This window comes from Culex pipiens, chromosome 1 (assembly GCF_016801865.2).
Source record: "Culex pipiens pallens isolate TS chromosome 1, TS_CPP_V2, whole genome shotgun sequence".
Taxonomy (NCBI): domain Eukaryota; kingdom Metazoa; phylum Arthropoda; class Insecta; order Diptera; family Culicidae; genus Culex; species Culex pipiens.
The window spans coordinates 84718952-84737086 of NC_068937.1; the positions used below are offsets into that span (position 1 = coordinate 84718952).

The following is an 18135-nucleotide window of genomic DNA, read 5'->3' on the forward strand; positions in this document are numbered from 1 at the left end:
CTTACAAATTGAGTTGTTTCCATGTATTTTAGATTTACATTCTATACATGCAAATAACTCGCATAGGCATTTGGAAAGTGTTAGCTCTGTCGAGCTTCGGTGACCCATTTCTACGCAGGCTAGCCTTGCGCGAGGTACCTCAGCTTGAACCGACAAGCCCCGCCCTAAAGAACGTTTGCATCAATCGGATTCAAACGTTATTCAGAACTTCCGGATCCTTGCCGAATGGACAAAAACCCAGCGCGTATTTAGTTGGTAGTAACAGTTTTCCTAATTCCAGTCAAAGCTCACCAAGCTGTGATGGCGCAGTGGTTAGCATTTTTGCTTATCAATCCATAGAACGGGGGATCGAACCCCGCCTCGAGCGACTCTAATTTTTAGTTCATATTACGTATTTCAAGTCTTAAACGTTTTCGTTGGGAGCAGATGGGCATCGAACCCGTTTGAGCTCATAATAAATATTGCTTTCATATCACAATGAGCGCTTATTTTATCTAAAATGTTGATATTCCAATCGCGTTCCTGAGAAAATTTTACGTTTTCCAATTTTAATCAATGTTTGCTTGCAGCACCTGATAATGCTGACAAGTGACCATGTTTTAGGTAACATTTTAATATTTTTTGGTAATTATTAAACACAAGCATTAAAAAAACGGTTTTTACTAAATTATCATTAAAAAAATTATTTATTTTTTTCAAGCCTACCAATATCAACTACCTAAGAACATTTTATAAAAGAAGAAAATGTTCATTCAATTATAAATAGTAATGCGGTACAGTTGATCAAGCTTTTTTTTTTGTTCTGAACCCCCATAGTTTTGCTTGAAATTCGGCAATTCTTTGTTTTATTTGTGTAAAGTTACTTAACTTTACATTGTTTCGGCAAAATAACGCGAAATAACACAGCTACCGTAAACCGGGTGACATTGATAGCCTGGATGACTTTGATAGGTTTTAAAAACGTACGGAATGGTATGGAATCATACTACTGTTGTAGGTCAGTACGATTCCATTCAATACCGTACGAATTAAATTTGATCTCTTCATTTTGCGGAAAATTCTAAAACCTTTCAGAGTCACCCCGGTTTATGGCATACAAATTCAAAGTTGTTTGCAGTCGACATAATTTAATTTAAATGCAAAATAGGCCTTCAATCTTCGCATGATTTTTTAAGCATACAAAATGGATCTGTTTTTGAAAAGCGTCACCTTCGAAGTTTCAGTTGTTGTTTATTGAATTACCTTCAACGAAATTTGGCAATTCGAAGTATATAAGCTTTACAGAAATAGTAAGAAAGGCAAAAATATGGAGGCGTCTGGCTCTGTAGATAAACTACAACTAAACTATTAATTCTGATTTTATTGAATATTTCATCAAACAACCTCCAGACGTTCCACCTCAGGAAACGGATCAACTAATAGATAATAGATAAGAACAAATGGATAAGTGATATTGGATATAAGTTTTAGCAGAAACGCACAATCATTTATTATTCCATAGATATGCATATTTATTCTTAATGCAGAATTTGGAAAACATTTGCGTTTCTAGTTTTAGAAGGGTACAGTTTAGAAGAAAAAAAAAACCGTTTGAAACATGTTTGAACTCTTGTCCGAATTAGGATTCAATCAAGCCTCTTTATTTCATTCTAGAACCCCCTTTATTTTTACCGAACTGTGGGCATTTTGAAAATTTAATCGAGAAATGATCCAATACCATAAATAAAGTTATCAAATTTGAACAATATTGGCAAATCATAAAAAAATATAATCTGCCGCTCTAATCGAGTCCGTCCCATATGTAAAAACAGCAAGCCGAGAAAAACGTAAGTCAAATTTGTTCCGCCTATAAGGTAACGTGTTAGAATTTCACGAAAAAGTGAATTTTCTACGGTTTTCTGGAACAAAGTACTAAAGTTTATTTTTTTTCTGATAGTTCACACGATTTCGAATCAAACTGAATCATTACCTCAAAATTGACGAAATTACATATGGGACGGACTTGCTTTGAGCGGCAGTAAAGATCATACACAATAAGCCATTCAAGAGGTGCAACCTATATGGTAGGTAGATGATGATCAGAGCGAAGATAAAGATTTTTCTGCGGCATGCGGGACTCCTGGGTGGCCGGAAGCTGTGGCAGAGATGTATTTGAAATTTTTGATTTTGAATCTCTGCTGTTAAGCTTCTGACTTTCCAGCGTTATGGTTTGTTCGATTTCCTTCTGCTTGCTCACGTAATCCTCGAAATACGGATGGGTCGATAGTCTCTCACAGGACCATCGTTTTGCAGGATCTTTGTCCAGGCATTTCTACGGGCCGAAACAGGTATTAACGGTTTTGATTTTTTTTGATAAATAAATACCTTTAGGAAATCCATCATCATTGGGTTAGCTAGAGTTCGTGAAGGCATTTTAGTTTCTAGAGGCTCCAATGTAGGAGGAACCGGCAAAGTGATACCCTGTAATTGCAACGAAATTTTATTTAAAATCTGCATTGATTTCCAACGGCAAAAGTTCTGTACCTTGAAAAACTCGTTTTGATTAAATATTGCCAGATGCCGAGGTAGCAAATCACCGAGTGTACGACGGATGAGGAAGAGCTGGTCCACATCGCTTCTTCCGGGCCAAAGGGCATCGCCTCGCACAAGTTCGGCAAACACGCACCCGATTGCCCAGACGTCCACCGGTGTTCCGTACTGTGTGTCTCCGACGAGCAGTTCCGGAGCTCGGTACCAACGCGTGGCCACGTAGTCGGTATAGTTTTCGCCGGGACCTGCGCAGAAATCAACATTCAGCAGATCTATCCAACTTAAGGTGACTAAACTTACTAAGCATTCGGGCGAACCCAAAATCACACAGTTTCACCTGTCCTTGGGCAGTTAGTAGGATGTTTTCCGGCTTAATGTCCCGGTGTAGACATCCGGCGTGGTGACAGTAAGCCACACCTTGTATAGTTTGGAAAGTAATCTGCTTGGTAAGATTATCTGGACATCCCTGTATAATTTGAAAAATCGTGAGTTAGTTTCTATAAATTATATCATAATTTTTAAGTATGACAGGTTTGACCCCTTCCTGTATTTGAATATTAAATGGTGGTTCTTGATTTATAATATTTGTAACACAACAAATTTGCAAACAGAAATTTAATATATTTAAATGTAAGAAAAAACAAAACATCGTAATGCGCGTTAATTTGGATACAAAGATTCCAGATTTTTAAGCAAAGATGGCCTTACGAATGGTGCACGCTCGAAATGTCAAAATCACTCAGTGGTACCAACATTAAAAAAAAGTTTGACATGGCATGACAGCCACACTGTATTTCTAATGTTGGTACCACTGCGCAATTCGCCATCTTCGCTTCAAAATCTGGATAGCAGTGAGCAAGAGTAACCGAAGTGTCAAAATACAGATATTTATTAGGGTGTTTCAACCAAAACAACAAGTTCTCAGATTGCGGCAAACCGAGGTTCCCCTTGTAGAGGATACCCATAGGGACTCTCATGCCAAATATCAGCCCATTTGGTTGAGTATTGACCTGTCTCCGGCGAGCTGAAATTTACATGGAAATTACTATGGGATTTTTGTGCTTTTCGTGGCGTCGCAGTTTACACAAAGCCGCCATATCATACTAAGGAAATGCGATGCTTTTGACCCGAGCAGGGGTAAATAACACGGGAATACCATATTTTGGTATTACTTGGGCAAATAACAGCGACCAAAATGTGCCCTTGGTTGCCCAGTAATAGATGGTAAAATACCATGAAATAATACCAAAGTCTTGTATGTGGAAGGGTACAACAATACCAAACCATGTTATTCCAAGGGTAAAATAATACCTCGAAATAAAATCATTTCAATACCAAGTTGAGGTCTTCTGGATTTTTGAACATTGCTTGAATACCAAAACTTGGTATTGCTATGGTATTATTTTTAGGAATTCCCGCGCCCTTGGAAAATCAGATTTTGGTATTCCTATGGTCTTCCAAATACATGATTTTGGTATGATTTCATGGTATTTTACCATCTATTACTGGGCAACCAAGAGCACATTTTGGTCGCTGGTATTTGCACAAGTAATACCAAAATTTGGTATTTTCATACCATTTTTAGTGCAGCAGTTGCAGTTTGTGAAAAAACGGAAATGATCCATATGTAACAGCCAAATCTACTCACCTGATGATTCCATGTTGTTCTAAGTGATATTCTTCACCACATCGAATGCATTCGTCATTGATGAACGGCCTGTGTTTGTACATGTAGGACCTCCTACATTTGAAATCACTGAATAGCGAAAGCTACAATATTTCATGAATAAATGAAAGTTGCTAGTATTTAAAATTGAGGTGAAAAGTCATCGATTCTGATTGGACACTCAATAATATTTTAACTGAATGAATGTACATGGAAAAGAAAAACTGAATAAATATAAATAAAAAAAAAATAAAAAATAAAAAAAAAATGAACGGCCTGTGCTTGAAGTTCTTGAAGCTTCTTAAAAATAACAAGATTGGAAAATAAATGTTATTAAAATGGATCTGGATTGAAATTCACCAAAATTCAATAATATGTCGATGGACTAGTTTTTCAAAGTACACAGAAAAAAAAATGATGGTAATATTCATCAGGAAATGGTGACAGATTTTGTGGCAAAATAAATGATATATTTTACCCCAGAAAATGATGAATTTTCATCAGTTTTTGATGAATATTCATCAGGTTCACATTTTTACACATTTTTTTATGTAATATTACACAAATAAAGAGGTAATATTCAACCTACCATATTTTCAACATTCCAAAATTCAACTTTTTTTTCTGTGTATTTGGTTATCCCGACTTAGAGAAATTTCAACGTTTCAAAAAAAAATCTCAGTGGGTATATAAAAAAAATAAAATCAGCTTTACCATTTTTAAGTTTCAAGTCATTTTAGCGCAAAATTAATTATCTCGTCAAAATTTATAAAAAAAATCACATCGTTTAAGAGGAATTTGATGAAACCATTCAATACCAAAATCATACCAAAATGTGGCATCCTGACTTTGAAAATTTTCCACAATTTCAAATCATTTCTTTAGGGGGTATATAAAAAATGTTTAAAATGAAGTTTGAAATTATCGGTTTTCAATGCAAGCATTAATTATTTTGTCAAAATTTTCCCATAGTATCAGAGGAATTTGATAAAACACTTTAAAAAAAGAAAGGTATTATTACGCATTTCCCTCTGAGCTGAACCAGCCTCCGGCTGTTAGCTCATTAATAAAGATAAATAATAATAATAATACGCATTTCCCTTGTTATTTACCCATGCTCGGGGAAAGGTGAATTGTTGATTCTGGAGACACCGGACGTCGATACAATGCGAACCTTGGGGACAGAATGGAAAACCCTAATTCTTTCTGGAATGTGTTCATTGGACCATCCCCTACACATCTGTCTTTATTCCGAGTGAATCCATGTTGTCCCCTGACCTGTAGGATCGATTGAACGAAAAGCACAAAAATCCCATAGTAATTTCCATGTAAGCTTTAAACCGCTGGCCACAGCCAATTCTTATTGCCGTGATCTGAGAACTTTTTGTTTTGGTTTAAACACCCTAATATTGATAAAATTAATTAAAAATATTCAAAAATCATTTTAAAAAACAATTAATTTACTTCCGGGTGTCTTTCCAACTCGTGCAGCACGGTGTGTTCGCAAAATTCAAACACCAGATGAAGTCGTCGTTTCCGTCGAAAGACCTCCAACAAACACACTAAATTTGAGTGTTTGAGATTTTTCAACAAGCGAATTTCTCGCAGAGCTATCTTCCTGATGGCCGGATCGTCCTCTGATTCGACGAACCGTTTCACGGCGACCAGTGACCCCGTGTCACGATCGCGGCACTTATACACAACTCCGTACGATCCTTCTCCAAGTCGGCTCAACTTTTCGTAACGATCCATTCTGCTGCTTCCACGTGATCTAGACAAAGAAGGTTCAGAGATGTTATTTGAATTTTCATGCTACTTTAACCCTTTCGGGCCTGAATTTTTCAAAAAGCTATGATATTTGGGTCATATATGACCCATCAGGCCTGAAAGGCTTAATAACCTAGGCAACAACAAAGAGAGTAAACCTAACTGGAAAAGAATCATCTTGAATCGCAATGCAATGGAATAAAATTATAATTAATTAGTTCTCCCTCAGCTGGGATAGAAAAATCGTTATGCTAATTCATTTTTCCTTCACCTTACACGCAACTAAACTTCTCAAAATCCGAAAATGTTTTGGTCACTTTTCTTCATGGTTGGTAACGTTACGTTTTCCTAGAGTGCGACCTTGTATCTGAACTTTCTCAATGCCAATTAGCAATCAATTCTCCGCAAATCAAGCTTGTTTATCGAAATAAATGAAGAGAAAAACTAAACTTTGACCCTTTTGAAAATAGAAAATGCAATAATCACCTCTCTGCTAATGCTTTTAGGGCACTTCCCGTACTTGAGTCTCCAGAGGTCCATCTGAAAGGAAGATTACTGGTAAAATAACACTAATTAACATTTATGATTTGTATGCATTATTTGATATGGTCTTATGATTTTTTTATTTCTTGCAAAATAACGTTTAGCTCTAACTTAGTCTTAAACAACTTTACCGGAAACACTAATATGATAAAATATTCCATTCTCAAAATATTTACAGAATTTCAAATACTGCTCATAAATGTTCCATAGTTTTTTAAAGGTCCTATAAGCTATTGCCTTTCCTATGTTTATTAAACATACAGTCGTCCCACATATTCGGAACACCCACAAATTCGGAACACTTTTGTAATTATTTGTCAATAGCATGAAAAATGCAGCTTTTTGACGAGCCTACTATTTTTAGGACCTTCATTTGGACATTTTCTTGCTATTTCACTATAGTAAAAGTAGTACTTTTTGAACATAAAACTTTATTTCAAGACTCTTTTATCCTGAGCAGCAAAACACTGCCTCCAAATTGCCTGTTTCATGATTGTGGTATGTTACTGTGCCTCCCACAATTGTGGAACACCTGAATTTAACTGATATTTTCACACAAAAAAGTCAACCTAAGTGGCATCGGAAAGGGCATACAATTACCCATACATCTAGGTTTTCTATAGAACCCACGTTTTTAAATATCGGGCAAAAAGTAAGTTTGACCCACGAGAACAAAAATTACGAAAGTCCATACATTTTTGGCAGGTTGCTCAAACGAAACCATAACAACGTTTTTGCCTAGGTATTTAAAAACGTGGGTTTTTAGAAAACCTAGATGCATGGGTATCAAAAGATCGGAAAATGTTTACCCTTTCCGATGCCACATAGGTTGACTTGTGAATCGTGGACTGGTTCGGATGCCGGCGGATTTTCCGACGACGTAATTCCGGGTTGGTACGAAATTCCAACGAAAAATCTATCCTAGCGATATGAAGACCCTCAAACGGAGTTATGCCCACTCCAAAATGTATTTTAGCAATTCTATGGTAATATATTGACATTTAGTTCAATTGAAAGTTTGCAAAATTAAGTTTAGATAAGTTTTATATAGAATTTCCAGAGTTGTATAAACTTTTATGCTAAGTAGTTAGTAAACTTTATATTCAATCCAAATTATTTTTTTAATCAGCCAAGGATGCCTATTTGGGGTTGGGAGACTAGATTTATGGTGATTTGTCAACAAATAACATTATTTATGTTAATTTTTCGAAAGGTGTACAAACTTTTTTTGCACCTTTAACGATTTCTGTAATAGTATTTGTTATATAACTTTTTATGGCAATCATCTTTTCATGAGCTTTTTTTGCCAACATGTTCGGCATGAGTTTCTGAACAAAACGTAGTAGGTACATTCTTAACATCGCGTTAATCCTATTATGGTGGTAATGTTAATCATCTCGATAAGTTATTATTTTTAACATTTACAATTGTTTCAACATACTTTTGAGAATGCGTATTTATAAATAAGATTATTTTATTTTTATTCATAATACCTTTTGAATACCAATAAGTTGTATTCCCAAAATTATTAAATGAGTTTTTAGACCAATTTAAAGTAGTAGGCCCTAATTTAAAATAGATTTTGCCTTCCGTTTTGTTAGTAAATACCCTTAGGCCTGAATTTGATATTTTCCCAAAATTGGCCCAATAGTTAAAAAAGCAAAGCAATCCACTTTAACAACCTCCGGGTCTTTTGTGGTCTCTGTTGCAAGTTTCTGCTCATTTCTATATATTTATCAAAACTTTCTTGAAAGAAAAACACCTTTTTTTATATTTCATTTCATTTTTTTTTGTTTTAGCAAAACATTAGTGCCATTTTAACAGCTAAATAATTCAAAAGGGGTAATAATTTACTGGTACAAAGTAAACTGAATTTAGCATCCCCCTGCTAAATTTATCCTTTTAAAAAATCTCAAACACGCGCGAATTTGGAAACATGTAGAAATAGAAAAAAAGTTATAAATTTGATATTAAAAAATGTATCTGGGGGTATCTTAAAGTGCATCGCTGCAGACGGCTGATTCATAACTGAAATCTACAGTCAGTGGTGGAGTCATTCATTACGTTCTTTGATAATATCACGACTTATCTACAACTCAGTTACACTTGCAATACGATGAGTTCCAAAATCCGGAATGAGTTTTGAAATATTTTACATGGCGTGGCGTGATGGATTACTACTGTTGACTACCCTCTTATCACACTTTTGAGACATATGATATTGGTTCACATTTGTGGTGGTCGATGATATAAAAGCAAACATGCTTTTCGAAACTAGCGAGTGTTTCTAGATCCATTATCGTAACAGTAGCAAGCACTTCTTCTGACATCAAAATGAAGTTTCTGGTGCATATAATCTGCGCGTTTGCAGTAGTGCAGTTGGTTCAATCTAATCCGATAATTGTGAACGAAGGTTCGGTTTTTACCGATTTACCTCCAGAGTTGGACAACATTTCGAGGGCTAACATCAACATCAATGCTGAGACAATCAACCAACTAACAGTTATCGTGGCCGAGGTGGTAAACATTAATTCTGACGGTTCAATTGATGTTGAGAATCCGATCACCACCGTTGTGCCTCCGCCCCAAACTATACCCACCACCGGGCCAGCGCAAACGACTACTCCGGGAGTTCCCGGCACTACCCCCGGAGGACCCATCATCACACCACCACCAATTGGTAGAAAATGAATGTTGTACCATTTTACCTTCCTATCATACAAATAAAATTTAATTATCGACAAATCAGAACTTTATTACTATGATCATTGTGCAAGAAAAAGTATCGTAATAAAATTTAGAATACCTAAGTATAAACATAATTGACAATAACGAACTGATAAAAAATGGTTAATCCCTTTTAAGTAGTGATGTTTTATGAAAGCATGTTCAAGGTTATGTTTTTTTTAAAAATTACGTTAGAAGGCTCGGAAGTCATTTTCCACAAAATTAACGACATACGACTTGAAAAATGATTCAAATTTTACTTAAGTTTTAATGATATTTGACAAGGTTGCCAAATCTTCATCATTTATAACTCATCATATTTGTCAATTACCAATAGAATAGAACCAATAGAAACCTTTTTCACTGAAAAAAGAACCAAATTTAACATCAATACCATTATAAAAACATTTGACAAGATGAACTTATAATTTTCGAAATTCACAGCCATTTTAAATTGCGTCATAATGAAATACCTCAATGTTTTGATCCAAATTGGACCGCAATGAAGCACATGATACGAAATGAATATCTCAGGCTCACCTTCTAGGAAGTAATGGCAAATGGTTACCAAACAACCACAATCGTTTTTCTCCAAACCATTTGTCCATACAGCCTGGAACCAGGGTTTCAGGTTCGTTCGATGGTCGAATTTTTCGATTGAATTTCTTTCCAATGGTTGGCGAGGGCTGCTGCTGGGGGTACGCCAGTCGCTTTATGTTTAACATTAAGCGTGTCTGCTTGAATATTAATCACTATTTTTCACTGGTCAAATGGTTACGTTTTTAAGGAGTCAAGAATGTTCACACATTTTCAAAAGTTGTTTTTAGATGCACGCATTTTTGACTTCATATATTGGCAATCCACTGAGGAAATGGGTCTCCTGATTGATAATCGATAATTTGCTTTTCAGATATCACGAACCGTAATAATAGTTAGAATAATTTAAATTACAAACTGATAACACTATTTGATAACCTAGATTACAAACGTTAAGCATACCAACTTGAGGGAAATTATTTTGTAACTCAATTACGCAGAAAAAACACGCGAATATTCAAGTGTTTGCTTTACACCAAACGGCGTTGTTATATAGAAGCAACTAAGCATCTAAAACTTGGTGGAATTGTTCGTTTTGCAGACACCGCCTTACATGGTTACGCTGGCAACCAACATGCAAAACAAACCAATTTCTTACACCCAAATTTGAATTTATCGTGTCACAGAGACTAATACTAAAATATTGTATTATTTTTAAATTTCAAAATCTAGCCTTGCAACACAGTATTCAATTTAGGAAAAAATATTGCGAGGCAGTCTGAAAAAAAATCTGCACAATTTATCAATGCCTTATGGGTCATTCCATCTGAAGCGGAACAGCATTTGTAAATTACCCTCTCCGATCCTGCTCAAATTTGGCAGGGCTGTTGATACTATCAAAACATGCAAGAATCCCGAATTTCATCCAAATCGGACCACCCCCTCCATTTTTGTACCTCCCCAAAAAATCGACTTTTTGGCGATTTTTGAACAAACCTCCTTGTTTCAAACGGCGATAGCTCAGGAACCACAAATGTTAGAAAGTCGACATTAGACTCAATTTTGAAGGAATTTGGACGTAGAATCCATTTCCGTGATCAAAATTTTGATTAATTTATTTTTTCTACCTGTATTGCGCAATTGAAAACTTTAAACGGCCGTATCTCAAAACACCCCAACTTATTTTTTTTATTTGACCTCACCATCGTGTTCCCCGGCCAATTTTACATAAGAATCACTTATCGACAGAAATGAATATGTTTCGTTCCAGAGATATCGAATTTTAAAGTTTTGTGTTTTCGAGATTACCTACATCAGCTTCATTCGCCGCATCTGCTAAAAGCACACAGGCGGGCTGATCAATAACTGCTACCTGGTCATTTATAGAAATAATATTTCATCATAAATAATCTTTATCAAATTGGGCAAAAATTAACTGTATAACACTGTAGGAAACTGGAGTTTAATCGCGAATGTTTATCTGCTGAAAAAAAAAATGAATGAAGTGAATTTCTGTGCTAACCCACAGGACAGAGCAATAACGACACACAATAAAGGGCAGAATTGGATTCCGACGAAGCGAGCAGGAAAATGCAATAAATCTTGTTAGTAACACTGAACAATAAGTGCACGATACATTATTGAGTAAAAAATATGAATTAAAATGAATAAAATTTGTTGATACGTTGTACTCTAGTGAAGGACGATCACAAGTAGTAGAAAAAGGATTTCTGGAAAGTATAAAACTGAAAAATGTAAGAAAATCACAAAGTTTGATCTGCTGCAATGCGGCTAATTCCCCAAATTTAGTTGCGATGATTTCGACACCGTCCGAACAACAGTGTTTTTTTTCTTCTATCATTCTTGGATTCTTGGAACACAATACAACTGCTGTCCTCACGTATAAGGTTTTTTTTTATTAAATGTAACTTGACCAAAATCATCTTTTAATCAAATAGAGCTGGCTCACAATATAAAAATTGATTTAATATGATCAATCTTTTGAACCATAAATCAGATTTGCCAAATTATGGTAAAGTGTCAATAATAAACTATAATAATAATAATAATAATAAAGCAGGTTATGGGTTTTTTGCTGAATGACACTATTTTGCTACCGCCCATGATAAAGGCCCTAGTCATGGCCTAGGAGGTACTCTAAAACGGTGAGCAACACGTAAAAAACGGTGCATTCAAAATAACCCAATAAATATTCCTTTCACAAAAATAGATTGATCAAAGTAGGGGAACAGCATCTAATTCCAGTGTTCCTCTAATGTTGCCATAAAAACGCTTTGGCATTCAATTACAGCTGATTAAAAGCGTTTTCAACTGAAATCGAGTGATAAATAGCTCAATAAGAAGTGAACAAGCAAGTTTCTATCGAAAGTTTTGCAAAATTTGTTGTTTATTTATTTATTCACCGCCTCCATCTAAAATGCTCAGGCTGTATAAATAGTGAAAATGAGCAAATTGGACGAAACCAGGAGCGAGGACTTAATCTGCCAAACATACGAGAATTTCCCCTATGAGCCATTTGAATAAACATTTGCGTAAAATTAAGAAAATTAAATTAAATCAATCATCTCCCAGAACACCAGGTAGCAGTTATTGATCAGCCCGCCTGTGTGCTTTTAGCAGATGCGGCGAATGAAGCTGATGTAGGTAATCTCGAAAACACAAAACTTTAAAATTCGATATCTCTGGAACGAAACATATTCATTTCTGTCGATAAGTGATTCTTATGTAAAATTGGCCGGGGAGCACGATGGTGAGGTCAAATAAAAAAAATAAGTTGGGGTGTTTTGAGATACGGCCGTTTAAAGTTTTCAATTGCGCAATACAGGTAGAAAAAATAAATTAATCAAAATTTTGATCACGGAAATGGATTCTACGTCCAATTTCCTTCAAAATTGAGTCTAAGGCCGACCTTCTAAGATTTGTGGTTCCTGAGCTATCGCCGTTTGAAACAAGGAGGTTTGGTCAAAAATCACCAAAAAGTCGATTTTTTGGGGAGGTACAAAAATGGAGGGGGTTGTCCGATTTGGATGAAATTCGGGATTCTTGCATGTTTTGATAGTATCCACAGCTCTGCCAAATTTGAGCAGGATCGGAGAGGGTAATTTTCAAATTTGCACTTTTTTGTGCACAGTTGAGATGGAATGACCCTTATACTGCTTTTCAGGGATGGAATAATCGCAACCAAATCATTTTCGCTTGCGAACTTTCTTCACACGCGAAAGAGAGAGGAGGCGAATCACGCAAAAGTAAACCGCTCCCGAAATTTTTAAAGAAAATCAATCTCTTGATGATTTTTTTTGTGAATTTCCTTGTTAGCACCACTTAAAATTATCTATTTCTCTTTGTTTACACACATTTCCCCTTTCACAAAAAGAGACAGGTAATTTTTCGACGTGTGACGTTACACTTGCAAGTGTAGTAGTGAAAAAGATGTTTCGCCGAATAATCAAGATGATGATATTTTTGGCTCCCTTTTACAGATCTTTCGTGTGCGAGAGAGGAAAGCCATGTTCTCTTCGGATTTTTTTCTTGATGAACGTTTACAGATTTTTTTTATGATGATCCTTCCATCGCTGCTACTTTCATAACTTTTTTTGCTATAAAAAATGAAGCGTTTCTGGTAACTTGTAATCTAATGCTCATTAGTGTCATCATTCATTGCAATTCTCATAAATTGCAAACCAGCGATAGCCTTCATGTTTGGGTGTACATAATTTATGTTTTATTTCCCTGAAGCAGAGTTTTCTCTCTCCGTAGAAGAAATTCTGCCTCCTTCCTATAAAGAAACAAAACCAATTGGTTTTTGTAATTGCAAGCTTCCTTTTTGTTATTTTTATTGGGATTTTGTTATCATAGCAGCAATTAATTTATTCAATACCGTAGAGAACGTTACCGAAAATCACCGATGAATATTGCATATTCACCATGCGATATATTTCTATTTTTCTTTTGTTGAAAGCAAGACTGTAAATAATCTAACTGCACTACATTGTAATTCAGTTTAAATGCTCCTTGTTTTCTTAAAAATAATATCCGGTTATGATTGCGGTAAAAGAGAGGATGTGAAGTGTAGAATCGTAAAGCAAATTTTCATGTCATGAATTAAAAAAAAAACGATGGAAATTGATAAATAACTGTCGAATAATATAAAAAATTGTATAATTATTGATCTGTTAATTTTCATTATCTGGTTGGATTGCTCTTAAATGCTTTACAAAACTTTTTATATGAATTTATAACGTACTGTACTACTTCTTTTATTTGCATTTCCTCTATAATGAAGCTGAACATAACCTTGAGTGCCACTAGCGAATACTTTTTGTAATGCTATGATTGAATCATCAGTTTTGTTTTAAGCTTTCTGATGTTTTTGGGTAAAATTTTAAAAAAATTAAATAATTGAGAAAAGTCGCAATCGCCGCAATTAAGTTCATGTTCATAAGCAATTAATCGATTGAGTTATTTCCGTGCGTTGAACGACCTTCAACTTAAACTTACACTTGTTCTGTTTCAATGTTAATTTACTAAAAACAACCAATGATTCTCATTTTCAAAAACTTACCCCATTATCAATGCGGGTAACGCATCTCTTTAATATTCTTCTTAAAAATCACTTTTCCAGTAAAATTCCAATAAACCGCAGAAAATATGTTTTGGAATGCCACAAATTAGTTACTTTCCCACGCAAAGATCTAGCGAAACTGACCGCAACAAGCATGTGTTATACGGCGTGTTCCGTAGCCAAAGTAATAAAAAGCATAAACAAAAAAATCATAAACCGGGAGGTGGAGGAAACTACTCTCCTCATGGAACTGAAATTTTTAAGTTATGGTGAATTTATAATTATCTAATAATATTAAGAACCTTATTCACATTATGTCAATCGATATAAAAGAAATCACAACAATTACCTCATAGAACAAATTTTTAAGGAAATCCAAGAGGGGTCGGGGCAACTTTTTCTGATTTCTTGTGAGTTGGGTCGTCCGTCTGCTCACATTTTTTTTTTCAATTTTGGAACCACAATTCGGAAAAAAAACTTGGGCAACTCTCTACGAAATCGGCCGATTTCGACCATTTTTTTGTATTTTTTTATTTGGCTCAAACTTTGTGGGGGCCTTCCCTATGATCAAATAAGCTTTGTGTCATTGGTTCACCCATACAAGTCTCCATACAATTTTGGCTGCTGTCCATACAAAAATGGTATGTAAATATTCAAACAGCTGTAACTTTTGAGTGAATTTTCTGATCAATTTGGTGTCTTCGGCAAAGTTGTAGGTATTGTTGAGGACTATTGAGAAAAAATACACGGTACACGGAAAAAAAATTGCAGATTTTTCAATCAACTTTTTTTTTCACTAAAACTCAATTTCCCAAAATATGTATTTTTTTATTTTCGAGATTTTTAAATATGTTTTAGGGGACAAAAATCCGCAACTTTTGAGCCAAAGAGAAACATGGTCAAAAAATCTGCCGCCGAGTTATAATTTTTTGAAAAAATAGTGTTTTTTGGAAAAAATCTAAGTTTTATGCAAAAACAAATTCGACATTATTTTTTAATGCAAAATTGAATTTGCAATCGAAAAGTACTTCACAGATTTTTTGATAAAGGGCTCCGTTTTCAAGATATAGCCACCGAAAGTTTGATTTTAGCGAAATATTTGCAGTGTTTCGATTTTTAAAAATAGTGACCATGAGTGACTATTTCTAAAAAAAATGTTTTTGAAAAGTTCAGAAAATTTGCTACAAAATTGTCTAAGAGACATTGAAGATTGGACCTCGGGTTGCTGAGATAGAGCCGCTTTAAGAATAAAGAAACACGGAAAATGAAGTTTTCTAAATCTCATCAAAACAACCCACCATTTTCTAATGACGATGTCTCAGCAACTAATGGTCTGATTTTCAATGTTAATACATGAAACATTCGTGAAATTTTCCGATCATTTCGAAAACAATATTTTTTTTAAATCAAGACTAACATTTTAAAAGGGCAAAACATTGAATATTACGCCCATTTAAAATGCTATTCCTGAATTAAAAATTTTCAAAATATTGTTTTTGCAATTCCGTCGTAAAACTACTTACTTTTCCTGTCATTCTTGAACGACGAAATAGCCTACTTTTCTGTACCAAAAAATAACAGAATCGAATAGCTACACTTTTCAAAATAAATGCTGAAAAGTTCTACTTTTCAGCACTGAAATGGGTGCTGAAAAGTTGAACTTTTCAGCACTTGTTTTGAAAAGTAACACTTTTTAACATTTTTTTCATTTAAACGATTTATTGACAAAATACATGAAAATTTGACTTAAAATTTCACTCAATGGGTGTTTTTCGGAATAGCAAAAAATGTTGTATGGAACTCGTTGCAAAACTTGATTTTTCAGCACTTGTCGTATTTATCCAACTCGGTGAACCTCGTTGGATAAATGTACGACTCGTGCTGAAAAAATCCTCTTTTTGCAACTTGTTGCATAAACTACTATTTCGAAAAGATCGGAAAAATTCACGAATGTTTCATGTATTAACATTGAACACTTCCTTTTAATAGATTCCAACAAAATTGTCATTCTTACGCCTCGTCTATATAATGAAGGCATAGGAAGAAAATTGAACCGCGTTATGTATCATCTTGACGTATTGGTGGGAACGCAAGCGCAAACGTAACATAACAGACAGACGTCAAAATGTATTTTAGTTGGTTTTGTAGTCAAACTTCTCATGTGATTGTAAATAGTACCAGTGAATCACTAAGGAAATATTTTTAAATGTATTCTATTTGTGATATTTATTTATAAAAAATCATTAAAATTGTGAGTACGCAATGTGAGACTGTGGAGTGCATATAAATCTTTGTTATTACTTAGTTTGAATGCTTAAAAACATTATATGAATCCATTTGTTTTATTTTTGCATTCTATAATTTCTTTGCGTGAAAGTTTTATTTTCAATTACCAATTTCACAATATGAGTAAGATTTCATAACATGTACGCATACAAAAATTATACAACTCTTTTAAAAAAAACTCTAGATATAAATGATATTATGTTTTACCGAAGAACTAAAATGTTTGCAAATATTTACTTTTCGTTCTTCTTTGCTAGTTTTTTTTTCTATTGGACATAATGTTATTTGAAATGCTATACCAATATAATACCAGCGCAGGTTTAAAAAATAATGCATCTGTGTATCTTGCTCAAAAAAAGTTATTAGAACTAAGCACGAGCGTGTCATAATTAGGACACGTATCTACTGTTTTGGTCTCTCATGAGGAAAAGAACACGTCAAATTTAGTTCACATTTGAACCAAAGACTTAGGTCGGTATGGGTCACCTCTTGTTTTGATCCAAAATTTTCAGAAACATGTTTCATTTCTTTATTTTTATTAGTTGTAGAAAACATACCAGCTATTTGTTTTCTTCTAGACCATTAAAAGTTAGGCCGAGTGTAAAAAATCGCCCAAAATTCCGCGGAGGCAAGCGTGACAAAAAAAAAAGTTGGAACGATGTTATTGATTGCAAAAATTGTGGATTTGACCAAATCGAGTTCTGCAAAGTTCTAGTATCATCTAGACATCCTCAAATTCACAAAAAAGAATCTTCCCGATTGGTTTAGTTATGCCCAAGAACCAGCGAGTTGAAGTTACCGCTCCAACTTTTTTGGAAGGCTTGGGCGTCCGTGTAAATTGGACAGGCGTTGGGCGTGTTAAAGAGTGTTCAAAAATCGAGAAGTTCTCAACTTGGTATTGAAATGGTTTTATTTTGTGGTATTATTTTACCCTTGTAAAATCAGATTTTGGTATCTTTGTTATCTTCCGCTTACATGATTTTGGTATGATTTCATGGTATGTTACTACTATTACTGGGCAACCAAGGGCACATTTTGGGTCGTTGTTATTTGTCCAAGTAATACCAAATTTTGGAATTTTCTTGCCATTTTTTAGTGCAGCAGTTGCAGTTAGTGAAAAAACGGCTTATGCTTGAAGTTCTTGAAGCTTCTGAAAAATAACAAGATAGAGAAATAAATGTTTTTAAAATTAATTTGCCCTGTCGGGAACCGTGGTGTAAGGGTAAGCGTGAAAAACCCAGTCGGCCTGGGTTCGATCCCAGACGGTCCCGGTGGCATTTTTCGAGACGAGATTTGTCTGTTCACGCCTTCCGTCGGACGGGGAAGTAAATGTTGGCGCCGGACTAACCTAAAAAGGTTAGGTCGTTAGCTCAGTCCAGGTGTAGGAGTCGTCTCCCTGGGTCCTGCCTCGGTGGAGTCGCTGGTAGGCAGTTGGACTAACAATCCAACGGTCGTCAGTTCGAATCGTGGATGGATACTAAGGTGTAAAAAGAGGTTT

At 35.0% G+C, this 18135-nt stretch overlaps 2 protein-coding genes across 6 annotated transcripts in view; one reads left to right on the top strand and one right to left on the bottom strand.

Moving 5' to 3' along the window:
- Window positions 1-1484: 1484 nt before the first annotated feature.
- Window positions 1485-14489, bottom strand: LOC120430805 (cyclin-dependent kinase-like 4). 4 transcript variants are annotated; one of them, XM_039595927.2, is made up of 7 exons: window positions 14352-14489; window positions 6449-6502; window positions 5660-5966; window positions 2830-2995; window positions 2524-2774; window positions 2365-2460; window positions 1485-2311 (listed from the first exon to the last, which is right to left on the bottom strand). In XM_039595927.2, the coding sequence occupies exons 1-7, from the start codon at window positions 14354-14356 to the stop codon at window positions 2057-2059; spliced, it is 1134 nt and encodes a 377-aa protein (XP_039451861.1). In that variant the 5' UTR covers window positions 14357-14489; the 3' UTR covers window positions 1485-2056. The 4 variants fall into 4 exon arrangements, with proteins under 4 accessions (XP_039451861.1, XP_039451860.1, XP_039451859.1 ...); XM_039595926.2 differs by having other exon boundaries at window positions 6449-6517; window positions 14352-14484; XM_039595925.2 differs by lacking the exon at window positions 14352-14489 and adding an exon at window positions 9773-10396.
- Window positions 14490-16466: 1977 nt separating this feature from the next.
- The window catches only part of LOC120430809 (cell growth regulator with RING finger domain protein 1-like), a 63480-nt gene continuing 61811 nt past the window's right edge, over window positions 16467-18135 (top strand). Inside the window, exon 1 of one of the 2 annotated variants that reach the window (XM_039595931.2) lies at window positions 16467-16602. The gene's annotated coding sequence lies outside the window, so the exon portion shown is untranslated. The remainder of the gene's footprint in view (window positions 16603-18135) is intronic. The other variant, XM_052708570.1, reaches the window with a different exon arrangement.